Raw genomic sequence first — 16,541 nt, 5'->3', positions numbered from 1 at the left:
AGAGCTGCCCTGTTCAGGGATGATAGCCGGGGATGAAACTTGAGTGGCTGGTGAAGACGGTCTCCTCCGGAGAGTCAGGAAAGGCTGCTCCTGGGCACGTGTATTTGGGAGCTGGCCTGGGGTGGGGGCCTGGGGTCATTACAGCAAGGGGCAACCCACCTGCCTCCACTGGGTCATTGTGGTGACCTCTTCACAGGACTCCTTGCTTCTGGCCTTGACCTACTGCTGGAAATTCTGTTAAAGCCTGAAATCATCAGCACTTCTGCTCCGTGCTCTCTCCACTGGCTTCCTATCTCAGAAAAAGCCGAAGCCTTTCTGAGACGTGACCTGTGTGGCCTGCAGAGGCCATGTGCCTCCCTCCTGTTACTTCCTCGACCTCGTCCACTGCTTCATCCTCCTTCACTCATTCCAGCCACGGGAGCCTCCTCGCCTGCCCGCTGTAGGCCTCGGCACTTGCTTTTCTGCCTGCCAGGAAGAGTGTTCCCCCGTGACGCGCTCAGTCATTCCTCCAGACCTTCACCTGAGTCACCTTCTCCCTGGAGCCTTCCCTTTTTGTTCAGTCTGAAATGTCAGCCCCATCTCCCTTACTTCCGGACATTTCACATCTCTCTTTCCTGCTTTATTTTCCCCCTAGTGTCCATCTCCAAATAACGTATCTGCTAAAAAACCCCTCTTACTGTCTCGCTCCTCACTTGAATGGAAGCTCTGTGAGGGCAGGGGTTCTCATCTTGGCTGATGGTAGCTACTTGGCTATTTGTACAATTGACAGATGTTACAGGGGAGTGAGCAACTTACCTCAAGATCCTGCCAAAACTCCTGGAACCCCTAGCCGGTTAGCAGTAGCCTCAGAAACACCCTGAGACAGGCATTATAAGGGTCTGCACATAAGAAGTACTAAAATGAACACCGAGGTGGTATGCAAAAGGCTAGACCACTCCAGGATTGCCCACAAATGCAGATTGTTAAGAAAGCCAGAGATAAAGTTCTGAGTCAAACCAGGAAAAGGCTGTCTGTGATTTTTTTATTATCAGGAGAGATGAGAAGTATCTCTGAATTGTGCTCATCAGGCAGCATGCTGTCTAGCTCTGAATGGTCAAAGGGGTAGGATCACGCTTGTAAAATCTAACAGCTTGAGCGTTTTCTTCAGTATCACACTTAGGACTGTAAATGTCAGATTGAATTACATACTGTCCTAACATTACAGGTCAAGCTAAGAAACATCAGTCTGAGCTGCCACTGAAATGGTGCTTGCTGTAGCTGGGCTGGAGTCGAGTGAGGGATTACCCATGAAGATCACAAACTAAGGAAGGTTGCAAATAAGAGCTCATCCTATGAAAGAATGAATCACAATGTTAAATTTCAGAATTTACAAGGCCCACACTAAACAAGACTACACATATTATATTGTTACTGCAATGCAGATGAGGTCTTTCAGGGCCAACCTTATGCGGTTGCTTTACCTTAAGGATAAGTAGAGAACCAGTTCAGTCTTCTCTCAGCCATACTGGTTCTTGGTAAACAACTCACAGGAAACATTAACAGAATATTGCCTCGTTAATTATATACACCGCATGTAGAAATTAGCATTTAGAAAACATGATCTCACATTTTAACCTACAGTACTTTGATACAATCTAGTAATTTCTAAATTTACCACTTTCCAAAAATTATATATAGATATGTATATGTACATACATATATAATTTTTGTATGTATAATTATATGTATATACGTATATATAATTTATATATACATAAATACATAAAATACGTAATGCTGCTTCCCAGGTGCGATGTGGACTGGGATTTGGTAATAGCCAATTAATCTCTCCCTTTATTCCTTTTAAAGCTTAGGCTCCAGAAAGCTTAGCCTTTCCCTGTTTTTGGTATCTCGTCATCTTCGTAATCATTTGCTTCTAGATTTTTCTTCTATGGATTCCATTTTACCCTCGGGTCTACTGACTTGAAGATCATGACCTAATGCATGAAGTATAGCGGTAGACACCTGTGGGGGGGTCAGCTCTGCCTGCAGAATTCAGAAGCTTCAGCTTGTCATTTGGGGACTCTGCGTTGTACAGGCACAGCTTAGCAAACAGGTGTGTCAGAGAGCCAAATGAGAGGTTCATGTTTGCCAGGAGGCCGTGCAGAAGGAGCTGCTGGTCATCGTCCTGCTCTTCTGCAGCTGTCCGTGAAGGGCATGATTGTCTGGCTATCAGGTGGAATATTAGAGACACTCACCCCACTGTTTAACTTGACCCCCCCCCCCACCTATTAGTCATACGGATGTGCACATGACTGTCTCTCTGTCCCACATTCTAGGTGCTCATGTGACTATCACGGATCGAAAAGTAGCATTAGAATTTCTTAAATCAAATGTTCAAGCCAACTTACCTCCCCATATCCAACCCAAGGCTGTGGTTAAGGAGCTGACTTGGGGACAAAATTTGGGGAGTTATTCACCTGGAGAATTTGACCTGATACTTGGAGCTGATATCATATATTTAGAGGAAACATTCGCAGATCTTCTTCAAACCTTGGAACATCTCAGTAGCAACCGCTCCGTGATTCTTTTAGCTTGCCGAATTCGCTATGAACGGGACAACAACTTCTTAGCGATGCTGGAGAGGCCATTTACTGTGAGTAAGGTTCACTATGATCCTGCAAAAGATGTACATATTTACAAAGCACAGAAGAGAAACCAGAGGGAGGACTTATAGTTGGCTTTAATTTATAAGAATGTTGTTATTGAGTGTGTCAGTGAAGGTCTTAGACTGGGAATTGAACCACGTTTAATGAAATGGCTTCCTGAACAAAAAGTCTAACCAGAGGTTCTCGAGGGACAAAGCGTGTGTTTAATACAAAGCAGCACTTTGTCCCATTGCTGTGACTTTTCACTCCTATTTGACTCTGAAAAATTCAACTACCGTTAGAGGAAAGCATGAGGTACCTGTGTCCCATACTGCTCCCTCTCGATACACAATTTTCCTGATGTTATAATGAAGGGCTGGTATAGGGGTGTTGTCAAAGCAGCAAGCTTGTTTTGGTGAGGCTAACCGACGCAAATTATTTTACATACATTCTGAGATATATGTTTAGCCCAGTTTTCTAATTTTCTGCATATAAAGCAAAGAGACCTGATGTATATCCCCTGAGCTGTTAATGGTCTTGAGATCTTTTTTTATCTGCCCCATTTAGGTCTTAAATAGTTTTGGTTATTTGAGAGTAGGATATGAGTTCTTGGAGGTCTCATTTCATGCTTTTTGGCTTAATTTCTGATTTAGGTATATAAACAAAGGATTAAGTAAAAATAAAATTTTGGCTGCTTTTTGAAAACCCCTAAAATCTGGGCCCTCCATGTGCTGTGCACGAGCTGTCTTCTTCAAAAGCTGTAGGTTTTCCCTGAGCCTCCCCTTTCTCCTTGTTTTTGTATTTCTTGCCTAGGCTTTCCCCTCCGCTTTGTAGCTTTGTAATGCATAGGGTGACAATGAAAACAGTTTTAAATCTCACCCCTTCACAGGAGGTTAGCTCCCCCAAGAAGCTCCTTCCATACTGTACTTTTAAGTGCTTACTCCCGTGTCTGGATTTCCCAGAAGACAACGGGGAGCCTCTCGAGGGCCAGGACTGCCAGCAGCTCAGAGCCGAATATTGGTTGAATGAAAAAGATACATTCCCTTTAGAGGGGACTGGTCTTTGGGTTAAATGACTGCTTCATTGCTTTATGATTATCTTTGACAGACTTTATGAATGAAGTCACACACATTTTCTTTAAATAATGTACAAGCTTAACAGCTTCAACAAATTTAGATGACAAGAATATTATAATCTCAGTATGGGATTTGGTACTAGAGATAGATTTCCTTTGTAAAACATTAGAAACAAGACCTCCTTCCTCTTAACCTTTCAATGACTGTCTTGGATGTGAAAATACCCAATACATTATTTTCTACATATATTTTAGAGGTTTTACTTTAATAAAGATGAATTACGAATTAAAAGTTCTGAGCATTCTGTGATGTACTGGTTCAACACAGTTCTGATAATTGCACATGAAATAGAAATACCCACAGCTTAGCAAATCCATAAAATGCCAGTAGTGTGCCGTGAACACGGAAGGTCTTTGAAGACAAGTGGAGGAGGGGCTGTGCAATATCATCAACGCTGTAATGAAAGGCCAGTCCCATGCAGGTATGTTGTTACAAGTATTTGAATTGGAGTTCAGCTCCTTTACTTTAATATCCCTGACTTTGGAGAACAGATATTAAAACAGTTGTGGGTGTGGATGGAAAAAGGTGGGATGGGGTGGGGGTGGGGAGCTTCAACATGTCTAGATGCTCCACCAAGTGAAGTTAAGCATTAATTGATGGTTTTTCATGTTCATAAAACAGTAAGAATCAGAAAGGGTTGAAGGTAATTTTTTTGTCTTAGTAGAAGAAAATACAAGGCAAGAAAAATTCGAGAATAATTTGGTTGTTTCAATGAAAAATCAAGTGATTTGTTTTTTTGGCTTTGGGTTTCAAATGTTGCAGGCTAAGTTCCCTGGGGAAATAGAGATGGAGGTTAGGGTGCAAAGTTTAAATGGGAATGCTTTCTTTCAGATCAACATCTCTGAGGGAGTAAAAGTAACAAGACTGGGAAGGAGGGAGAAGTTGGGCTTGGATGCAGTCAGGAAAGTCCTCTGAGAACTGAGAGCTGGGATGGCCCTGCAATTGGGCCATTTTAAGGCAAGGGGGTGGGACTTTATATCCCAGCAGAGGAGATTAGTCATGTGACCTGAGGGGCATTACCTTAGGGTGAAGAAAATACCTGGAGGGGATCTCCCCTGAGGGCCATCAGCCAACATTCCCAGAAGCTGGGGAAGGGACTGCTTCATGGGGCAGCAGGGGAATCTGTCTGTATAGTATGCCAGTGTCCACTATAAATGTCAGCAAAGTTGTGACATTTTTCTCTTATGTTAAGGGATTAATTCCATAAGTGTGCATTCTAAGTGTGCTTGTTTTATCAAGGATAGAAACCTAGTCTAAACCTACTGTGCACTAAGCCTGGATTCTCACATTGCTCAGTTTCTTAGAATTCTTAGTTATCCAGTGGATATCAGTGACATTTCCCACAACTAAAGCCAAATACTAGTGCCAAGATGCTATGTTAAAATATATGTATGTTGACATCAGGTTCTTAGAACTACCACTATATAAAGTACACTGTCATCGTCTAAGTGGATTACTTCTTAAGGGTATCTTGCTTTTAGCTCCTGATAGATCTATCTGAAGCCCTAGTACTATCTTTGGTTAGTTTCTAGTGGAACATTTATTCTTTCATACAGAAAGATCAGAATTCTAATCAAAACTTTATCTAAATTAACTGAACACTAAATTGAAAACTCAAGGTAGAATAACAACATTGTCTGGAATGTTTTATCTTACCAAATACAATTTATGCTCCTAGAAGACAAGGCCTATAACCTCTTTCAAGTGTTAACACGGTGCCCTCTTCATAAAGGGCCATTGTTTTCAAAAGGGTAAATGTTTACTCATAAGAAATAGATTTAAAAAAAAAAACACCCAACAGATGCCTTTACAGATGAGTTAACTTTTTGCCTAATTTCTGTGCTTTATGTTCCCTTGCCCAAGGTAGGGATAAATAATCAGGGAGATCAAAAAATAAAGCATACTCTCAACAAAATTATCAATTTATATAAAAGATCCACTTCTAGTATCAAATCCACTTACTCTCTATGCTTTTAGTTTATGGTGGTTGATAGAAGCATTTACCAATTTTTAAATCAAGAAAACAATAAAATTTTAAAGTAATTTAAAAAAATCATTTTTAATGTACCAGTATTGGTAAGAGGCCCTAGACATAGGGCCTGACATCATAGTTGGTGAGAGAGTCATGTGATTTTAGTGTCAGAGACCTGGTCACAGTTCTGCTGCTGCCCCGGAACCTCTACCCGGCAGGTAGCATTTTCAAGGTCTTTACAAGAATGAGGCAAGACACTGCTGTGAGCATGGAGAGCCTTGTTCTAGGAAACAAGAGACTTCATTTCTCTTAACACTGACAGGAACTGCATGAAATCAGGGCAGACCTCAGTTCTTTTGTCACTTTAGAAACTGAGGAATTGTTAGCTCAGAAGTTTTTTTCCACTCTTAAGTCGTTATGCTTTTCTTTCTACAAGCAGCAAAGTGTTAAAATTTAACACTAGAAAAGCTGGCATGCTGAGAAAGTTTCCTAGCTGAGAACAACTGCTTCTGAGGAAGATTAGAAGGGAAAACCCTGTGAAAGGTGTGAAAAGGAAGGCCTGCCTACTACAAAGCCTTGTGTTAAGGCTGGTTCTGCTACTTCTAACTCCTAAAAAAAAAAAAAAAAATTAGACTATAAAGTTTGACATAAAAAATACTGACCAACATTTTATTAATTTAGCAGATTCTTAATGCTTAGGAAGCGACCTCCAAATATGAATAAAACCTTACTTAATATCGATTTCTACTTCTTGGTATCTATCCTAAAGATAAACTAGCTTGTATTTATACTAACTTGTGTGCATCCATAACAGTCAAAAGTCACAACCTCAATGTCCACAAAAGAGTGCTTACTAAATAAACTATGAGATATCTACACAATGGGATCCTGCACACTAGTTAGCAAGACAGAGGCAGATGTACGTACACTGAAATAGAACCGTCAAGACACATTCAGTGAAAAATACCATTTATGTAAAAACAGGAGAGGAGGAGAGAATAGACATTGCATTTGCATGTACATGCACAGATTGTCACTAAAAGGATACACAAGAAACTGCTTTGTACTGCTTCCCCATTTGTAGTTTTTTCCAAATGTACATATTACTTAAGGAAGTAAAGTGAAAAAACGACATTATCAAGAAAGTGAAAAGAAGAGAGAATGGGAGAAATAATTGCAAATCATATTACCCGATCAGGATCCAGTATCCAAAAATATAGAAGGAACTCTTAAAACTCAACAACAAAAAAACACCATTAAAAAATGAGCAAAGGACTTGAACATTTCTCCAAGTAAGATATACAAATAACAGACACATGAAACTGTTCTCAACATCATTAATCATTAAAGAGTTGCAGATCAAAACCACAATGAGATACCTCTTCACACCCATAAGGATGGCCATAATTTAAACAAAAATAACAAACGTTGGCCAGGGCATGGAGAAATTGGAACCCTCATACATCACTGGGAGAAGTGTAAAGTGGGGCAGCTCAGGAAAAATTTGGCAGTTCCTCAGAAAGTAAACATAAGAGTTACCATATGGCCCAGCAATTCCACTCCTAGGTATCTATCCAGCAGAACTGAAAACAGGGACTCAAGTACTTGCACATGAATGTTCATAGCAGCATTATGCCCAATAGCCAAAAAATAGAAATATCCAAATGTTCATCAATGGATGACGGGATAAGCTATGGCACATATAATGGATTATTATTCAGCCACAAAAAGGAACGAAGTACTGGTAAATGGTAGTGTGGAGGAAACCTATACACATGCTAAGTGAAAGAAGCCAGACACAAAAAGGTCACATATGGTTCTATTTACATGAAATACTCAGAATAGGTAACTGTAGAAACAGAAAGCAGATTGGTGGCTGCCAGGGGCTGGAGGGAGGGGAAAATGGAGAATCACTCTTTAATAGGTACAGGCTTTTATTCTGGAGTGATGAGGTTTTGGGACTGGATACACAGGTGGTGGTAGCTAGCACAGTGTGAAGGGACTAAATGCCACCGAAGTTTTCACTTAAAAATGGTCAATTTTGCTATGTGAACTGCACCTCAATTAAAAACAAAATTAGCAGTCAAGCGCCTGAAATACCTTTGCCCTTGACTTGTTAGGCCCTCATGAGAATTCTAAGCTCCAAATTTGGTCAGTGTGCATAAGAAAGATGTGGAGAAATTAAAATGCACAATGGAAGGATAACGCTGATTAAGGCAATACTTTGTGGGTTTTTGCTTTAAGCAGTTTAGTGGAATAGTGGCATCATTTATAAGATGGAGAAAACCAGCTGAAGGATGAACAGATTTAGAGGAGAAATGAGAAGTTCTGTTTTGGAGCTCTGTTTTGCAATCTGAGTAGAGCTGACAAATAGGAGTTTGTAGCACAGAGCTAAAATTGTATAAATGTTTTAGAATGGCTCCTTTGGCTGTGTCTTAAGACAGCTTCTTGAGGGCAGGGACGACTTAGGGCCCAGAAGCGTGTCTTCAAGTATTTGTGAAATAAGCAAGTGACAACAAAGCTATGGATAAAGAGAAGATAGGTACTCTATGCTTTTATTGGAGGCTTAAGCACCTGAACAATATGGGCTACAGGGAGGGTGACCATAGGTCCTGATTTGCTCAGCACAGTCCCGGCTTACCCCTTTTGTCCATCTTAATTAGTATCACCCTTTTACTCTCAAAAATGTCTTTTTGCAGAATAACTTACATGGTCATGCTCTGTAGAAAAAGAATAAAATTCATGTAATTCCTTCAATACAATAGCAGGTGTAGTTAACAAGCTTCATAAACACATCATGGTAATTTTTAAAAAAGTACTTTAGAATAAATGCAACTGCTTATTTTCAGAAACTGAATCAATAGGTGAAAATCTTTTATTATGCTTTAAGCAAAGAGCAGATTAACCACACCCCTCCCTTTTCCTCCCATTTTATATGATCACAGAACTTTAGAATTACAAGGGGACCTGAAAAGTTATCTGTTCTTATTGTTCTTCCAATGCAAACATGCATTTTATGACACTAGAGACAACAGGTCGTATGTCTCCCATTGGTTTTCTGAATAGGATGGTAACATCTCCAAATCTTCAAATTGGCACCTGTTCAATCTCACTGAACAAAGAAATCTTGCGCTAAAAAATGAGGAATACAATACAATTAAATAACTGAAGATATGTTCTTGTTGCTCAAATTAGTTTTCTGTTGCTGTGCAACAAGCTTGTGAAATATTCTAACATAAATTTTGCTCATTTAACAAAAGTAATAAATCTAAGTTCAAGAAAATATAGCTTAACACTACTGGCAAAAAAGAAAATACAGAGATCCCATCCCCAAAAAAGAGACTTACAGAGTTTTTAAAAGCATGTTTATGTGACGGCACATAAATGTGTGTAAAAAGGGCATTATGACAGTTGATACCACAAAGATTACAGTAAGAAAAAAGCACTTTATGACAATATTTCACAAATTCACAAGGATCACTTTAATATACAAAGCAATTGCTACCATTCTGAACACAAAGCAGCTAATATGTACATAGTGTTAATAAAATGCATTATAACTCAGTACATTTCCTCTCTTTACACAGATAAAGCACAAAAAGATTTAGGTAAAAAAATTAAAACAGGGATGTTTCTAGAATGTAGGGAATTTTATTAGAAATGTATTTCCCTCATTATAGTTATTTATTTAGTATTCAACTCCAATAGCAACATCAGAGTTAAAAATCAATACCCTGTTTTGTGCTGATAGTTTTGGGGGGAGGTATTCTTTACCCCAATCCTCAAGGAAAAATTAAAACAAAAACAAAAAACATCTTTCTCTCTAGAAACTTCCCTGATTATTTTGTTTCTAAAAAGTTTCAAGTGATACATCTAGGTTAGAAATAATTCCTTTTGTGGGTGGGAATGACAACTGACATGTGGACAGATCAGTTGGGGACAACTCTACATGGAAAACTGCTAACTAGCACTCTTCTTTGCCACCCCTAATAAATCCATACTCACAGAACAATGTTGACAAATTATTTCCCACTTTTAATATAAATAATTTTATTACATACACAAATTGGAGTGGCACCTGGATAAAAATACGTCTATAAAGCATTTACCAATTCAATTTTAAAAACATAAGAAAATAAAACCTCCCAAACACAATGATAGATCATTTCACTTGGCCAACTAACATAAGGTTATTATCTGCAGGGATTTTCTTCCTTCCCTACCAATTTTTAAACTAGCTCAGATTTACTCTCACATTTCTGAGATGCTCCTCAGACAGAAGCTTGGAAATGCCATACTTTTGTAGGCAAGTATCACATAATACCTGTAATAAAGTAGGTAAAATCTGAATTTCCTACCGTTTGACCCTTTTCAAAGACATTTCCCACAGATTGTTCATTTTTCTTTTACTTGCTGGTGAGAATTAAAAATGTATCATGTTACGCCCAGCTAGGACCTGCACCCACAGTACCAGAATGCAGACAGGTCAATTATCTTCTCTCTGTGCTAAACAACTCTGCCTGTTTATAATATCATCTTGCTTCACAGGCTTTGTTTTATTTTTTTTTCTATTTTTATTTTTTTAAAAAATAAATTTCAAGCTAAAACACCTGAAATATAATCCCTCCATTCAAACGTTATCTGGTCCCTCTAAAAGTTTGTCTGCCCCCTGAGGACACATACAAAGGCTTAAGCTACATTCACTAATCAGTAAGAACTTATCAGAAGCATATGAGACAGATGGAACTTCAGCACCCTGTTTGATTTATTTGAAATTCTTCCATACTGACTCAGCTTCATGATATGTTCAACCCCTCAGGGATGAGTGCCTCTCCTAGCCATCGATTCGAGAAAGTCAAGGAAACCAGTTCCCAGTACATACAGTGACTGTGCAGTCAACTTAAAAAGTCAACATATCGACATTAAAAGTATTCAAGATGTATGCAAACCATCCAACAAAAGTTCTAGTTGTGCTTCGTACAATTGAGTGAGCAAACGTATCCCCCAACTCTTCGCCTACAGGCTTGCTAAAGCACACCGCACTTTCTCCCTTCTCACCTGACATCAGTCAAATTTAGGCAGCATTTCTTTGATGTTAAAAAAGCCAATTTAAAGTGAAAAAACCTTAGTTAAATGATTACATGTGGTCTCCAACATGACAGTAATTACCTTGAAAAATATTTTACTGTTCTGGACAAATTCATGGTTATCTTGGCATCCTATGAACAACATCAGCGTTGGAAATAAGTATCTATTCACTCGAGTTGCTTTTCCTTCAATCTTTATCCATGATAAAAACATTGGGTCTAAACTCATCTTTTAATTAACTGGGCTAGTCAAATCTAATTTCCTGTTATTTTTCTTTTATAGCTATTTGTAAGACTAGCCTTTAGGTGCTAAAATATTTTAATGTAAAGTTTCCATTTTAAAAAGTCACATGATTTGAAGAGAGGAGAAAGACATAAATAGTTGACAATTAATTGATGAGGGAACTTCTCAAGTTGCTAATACCCAACTGGGTCATTTTTAAAAGTGCAAGTTACACCAAACATTTACAAAGAATACAATGTAAATATAATCCAAATAAATATACAACTTTTGTATTAGGTCACTGGGAAACAATATTCCAAAAGTTTTCAGAGCCACAAAGGCAACAAAATAAAGCCTCTTGAAATAACTAAAAAGGTGTGTAACTATTGTTCTTAAAACCCACTTTAATTCAAAATCTTAACTTTACCATATTAGCCTTATTTAATCCTGCAAAATGAAGCAGCCTTTTTGATCTTCAAAATAAAGAGACCAATTTATGCTAGTAGCTGACTGTAGCTGATCACAAAATTAAAAACATTTTAAAAATGTGAAGAAGAAATCTAGATTGAAGTCACTTCAAGTAAGTAAAAGCATCCTGGTTTAAACAAACTTATTTCCTAAGCCTTTGTATGATTCCACATGTCACCCCACGTAGTCAAAATGATAGTAGGGATGAGGCCTGAGAGACCGAGAGAAACTTCAGCCAGATGACCTCTGATCACACAGCCTGCCTGACTGGTGTGTGCTTTCAGACACTAGCACTGCTGCTGACCTACCATCCAAAACACATTTTCTGACAAAATCCCTGCTCAAATGAAAATACCAAAATTCCTCCCCCAAGATGAGTTTTGAAAAATCAGTGGTACCTTTTAGAAGCTATCTTCAAAATGTTCTTACCACTGTTATAGCTGCCAGAGACAAAGCATAAAAACCAAGTACTTCGGGGGCGGGGGAGTTTTCAAGTGACTAGTAACATATGTAAAAGTATCAAGCCAAAGAAAACTAACAATAAAAAAAAAATACTTGGAAGAAAATTAGAAGACAAAAATCAATCATGAGTGCTGGAGTAATGCAGTCCAAGAAACTACCAAAAGGGATGCAATAGAACACACAAAAATTTAAAATTTCATCTGACCTCAATATACTATAATACTCAGCATTCCTGACTTAAGAGCTCTCAGAGCTTCAGATTATATACTGTATGTATTTATATATATGTACACATATATTATACAAATGCCATTCCCCCCCCAATAATATTTAAATGAACAGAGCACCTATGACAATATGATGGTTGCCAATATGGTACTTGCGTTTCAAAGAATGAAATTATAATTATATCTGATATCAATTTTTTAATAATGTGAACACACTGGATCTAGCCCTTTCTAAACCACTTTTCAGTTAAACACTATCAAAGCTTGAAAACTCATAAGAGTAATATATCAAAAATAAACCCCTCCCACTTCATTTTTATTAGAGTTAATCTGTCCTATAGATAAAAGTGCCACATGGCCCTATATTTGCAAAGTAAGCGATACCAAACTTGCTATTTTCTAGGCAAATCAGTAGCATATGTACAGATTCCTATGATGACATTTTCATTCCCTTTTGGCCAATATAAAAAGAAAAAACATTTATTACTGGTAACATGGCCATATATGTTCTTGGCTACAAGATTTTTTTTTTTAATTATGTCATTTTCTTAATAAAGAGTCTCAAAGTTGCATGCTTAAAAACAAACACCTTTTTCCAATTCTTGTAAAAAAAAAAAAAGTCTGCACAAAAGATGCTTAATTTCTATCTGTATAAACTGAAATATCTTCAAGTCTCTTTAAGGGTCTAAAACAGATTTAGCAACAGAATACATTTCTTACCTCACCATGAAGTAACTGACTTCAAACCAGTGCAATCATCCTCAAGGTACAAAGGACCTGGTATTTATAAAAACTTATAAATTCAACCAGCTCATACGGATGTGACTGCCTTGATTTATCAGGGACTAAGAGGACCACCAACTTTTCTAATTAAACAGAATGCCTCAACTTTTGGAAAACTGTTTACCTTAGAGAATACAACTTGCTAAATACTAGGCAATTTTCATTTATAAAGTTTATGACATTCAAAACTCATTTAGACTCATTAAGAATTCTAGTTTGTGAACAGATTTGTGATTTTGCTTAGTTTCTGTTGAAGTTTTGGAAAATGACATATCTATGCTGGTATACAAATAATTTTTATGCTACAACTTTCCCCATTAGCTCAGCAGGATAAACATCAAACTTTACAGTCGTTTGAAAGCCTTCTTGAGAATCTGGTGAATTGTCCAAATAAAAGACTACATCACTCAATTCTTAGAATGATGCTCCTTCATAAACTCTGTTCATCCTTGAAAAAAGACAATGGTTTGTTACAAACGAAAATATACCATATACAAATATTAATTAAAAACCTTACTTTTCGAAATGTACCCAGTGACATCCATATCTGCATATTTTGTTAACATATTAACAAACTTAACGTTTAAAAATAACCCATGACTAAATATAAAACATTGATTTTCTATACTTTTCTTTAAAAGGATAACCTTCTCAAATGAGATATTATATCTAACATCATGTCAGTCTCCAATTTTTAAAATCCACCTTAGTCCTATTTTTCTTTTAAAGGGTAACTTTTAGATTTATCAAGCTTAGTGAATAAGGTGAGTAATTAATAATTAGAAGTAGTACTGGAAACAATGTATAATACATATAAATACAGTCATAGTTCTAGTCAGGGGTTCAAACAGGTAGCTTCTTTGTAGAATGACAAAGGCTATACAGCATATTGGGAAGCTAAAGCACAACTGTCCTTTTTAGGAGAAAACAAACCAAAAAAATGTTTTGCAAGAATGACAATCCAAATATTGTAGTACAGCAGTCATTCAAATATTCTGAAGAAAATAACTTTTGTTGTGTACATGTAATACTGTACTTTTAATAACTATATCCTTACAACTTCTTTCATTAAAAAATTCACTAGAGATACTCTGTTAAAGTATGTTAATATGGAAAAAATTTCAAATCAGTATTTTTCTACAACACATAACATTTTATAAACAAATATATCACTTTGTTTTATTTAACATCTTGAAGGCTTTCCTGTTGGTGGTATAATGTAAGTGCAAACGGGAAGAGTTTAATTAGAAATATCTTTTTAAGTAAATGAGTGACATAAATATTTTTTGAAGGCGATGACAAAAACATTTATTTAAAAACCTTGTTATATAACTCAAGGGGCTGGTTTACTAATGAGCATTTTTTTTACTAAGAATTTAGCACTAACTAAAACAAGCTTTGTACTTTTATTTACTTCAAGTTAATTTAAAATTCAAATACCATGCTTTTTCATTCAGTTGGTTACTTCTTTTAATGTATTCAAAAATGTTGAACACATACAGAACTGAATTAAGAAGCAACAACTGCCCTATGGAAGAGCTATAGTTAATACAGAATGCTTTTAAGAACCAAGGACAAGTTTTCAGTATTGAAGAAGAGAATGTACATAGAAAGCACTCCGAATTCATTCTTAATTTCTTCAACACCATACTAAAATTCTTTTTTAGAGGGTATATCTCTTAACAATTTTACATAATTCACAATGAAAATGTGAAAACATGTCAATTTGGCAATCAACACTTCTTCATTGCACCTTACTTACTTTATGCATGCGGCCCACACATTACTTCAGCTCAAGAGGCTGGGGTAATTCTGTCCCTAAGGCAATCAAGGAGCTCAGCACAAACCTTGAAATCATTTTAAAAAAGATTTTCTTTTCCTCATTTCCCCCATCAATTTACAAGTAAACAAATTATTACTTCTTGAAGAGGGAGGGGGATGAAAAGTAGAAGTCTCTTCATGATTCCTCCTGGTGCTGAAAATTTCTTGAGGGGAGAAGTGGAGGCAGGTGTTGGAACATTCACAGTTTAATGCAAAAGCACAAATGAATGAAATTCTGTAGTTGCTTTCAGGCAGTTTTGCGCATAGAAAAAAAGAAATGTTTAGAAAATAAAATGTTTATTTCGTCTTTCTGGTTGTGGCCAAGCCAGTCCTTTTCCACCGTAACAGGTGAAATTCAAATCCCAAATTAATCTGATTTGTGGCAGTAAAGGTCCTTAAGTGCTTTTAGCTCCTCAATGAGTGTCTTATTTTGGTTTTCAAGCACTGCCACTCTGTTTTCTAAACATTTCACATATTCTTTCTTCTTTCTACGACACTCTCGTGCTGCTTCCCTATGAGCAAAACAGGGGAGGAAAAATTATGCAACATTTATTTCTATATCATTTACTTTGGGCTAGAGTACTTTCAAATATTTAGCTCAACGGCAACAAATATTTTAATATATTATAGATTAGGCATTTGAAAAAACTATACTGAATGACTTGGAAATGGCCTCATATAAAATTTTAATTTAATATACCATGTAAGTTTTATTAAAAAAAACCCCAAATGTGAAAACCCAACAAACAATGTAAAGGGCTGAATGATCACTAATAATTTAAAATTATATCACTGTTTGCTGATATGTTCTGTATCACACCTATAAAACTTGAAATTCTATCAATAACTAAGAAAATATTAAGGCTAAAATGTCAGTTCGAAAAACATCCTAAATTGAAGAGAAAAATCTCATCAACTCATAATTTCAGGGCATTTAAAAAAAAAGTCTAACATGAGCCTCTTCCACAAATGCTGCTGAGAACTGTATATCCACATGCAAAAGAATGAAGTTGGATCCTTACCTTATACCATATACAAAAACTAATTTAAAATGGATTAACGAACTAAATGTAAGACTGAAAACTATAAAACTTCAGAAGAAAACGGGAAAAGCTAAGACATTGGTTGGCAGTGGTTTCTTGCTATGCCACCCAAAGCAGACAACAAAAGCAAAAATAAACAAATGGGGCCACATGAAACTTAAAAACTTCTGTGCATGAAAGGGGACACGATCAACGGGGTGAAAAGGCAATCCATGAAATGGGAGAAAGTATTTGCAAATCATATATCTAATAGGGACTTAATATCTAGGACATAAAAAGAACTTTTATAACTTAACAAAATAACTTCATTAAAGAATGGGCAAAAGGACCTGAACAGACATTTCTCCAAAAAAGATATACAAACAACTAACAAGCATATAAAAAGATGCTCAACACCAATCTAATTATTAGAGAAATGCAAATCAAAGCCACGATGACATACCACCTCACACCCTTTAGGATGGCTACTATATTTATTTATTTATTTATTTTTTAAAGATTTTATTTATTTATTTGACAGAGACAGAGACAGCCAGCGAGAGAGGGAACACAAGCAGGGGGAGTGGGAGAGGAAGAAGCAGGCTCACAGCGGAGGAGCCTGATGTGGGGCTCGATCCCATAACGCTGGGATCACGCCCTGAGCCGAAGGCAGACGCTTAACCGCTGTGCCACCCAGGCGCCCCAGGACGGCT

General features: G+C 37.0%; 2 protein-coding genes across 13 annotated transcripts in view; one reads left to right on the top strand and one right to left on the bottom strand.

Moving 5' to 3' along the window:
- The window catches only part of METTL21A (methyltransferase like 21A), a 64,712-nt gene that overhangs the window by 8,313 nt on the left and 39,858 nt on the right, over positions 1-16,541 (top strand). For 2 of the 6 annotated variants that reach the window (XM_034655067.1, XM_019798415.2), the window contains exon 4: positions 197-2,275. The exons of 3 other annotated variants lie outside the window; for them this stretch is intronic. In XM_034655067.1, coding sequence (XP_034510958.1) covers positions 197-651 — 455 coding nt within the window. In that variant the 3' untranslated portion in view covers positions 652-2,275. Of the gene's footprint in view, positions 1-196; positions 2,276-2,318; positions 5,367-16,541 lie in introns of those variants that run through there. One more of the 6 variants, XM_034655068.1, reaches the window with a different exon arrangement.
- The window catches only part of CREB1 (cAMP responsive element binding protein 1), a 67,729-nt gene continuing 53,714 nt past the window's right edge, over positions 2,527-16,541 (bottom strand). For 5 of the 7 annotated variants that reach the window (XM_034655066.1, XM_002918087.4, XM_002918088.4 and 2 more), the window contains one exon: positions 9,750-15,318. In XM_034655066.1, coding sequence (XP_034510957.1) covers positions 15,174-15,318 — 145 coding nt within the window. In that variant the 3' untranslated portion in view covers positions 9,750-15,173. Of the gene's footprint in view, positions 2,658-9,749; positions 15,319-16,541 lie in introns of those variants that run through there. The other 2 variants (XR_855659.3, XM_019798413.2) reach the window with 2 other exon arrangements.

The sequence above is a fragment of the Ailuropoda melanoleuca genome, chromosome 2, assembly GCF_002007445.2.
Source record: "Ailuropoda melanoleuca isolate Jingjing chromosome 2, ASM200744v2, whole genome shotgun sequence".
Taxonomy (NCBI): Eukaryota; Metazoa; Chordata; class Mammalia; order Carnivora; family Ursidae; genus Ailuropoda; species Ailuropoda melanoleuca.
The sequence above is the reverse complement of the archived record's forward strand: the minus strand, read 5'-3'. Positions and strand labels throughout refer to the sequence as shown.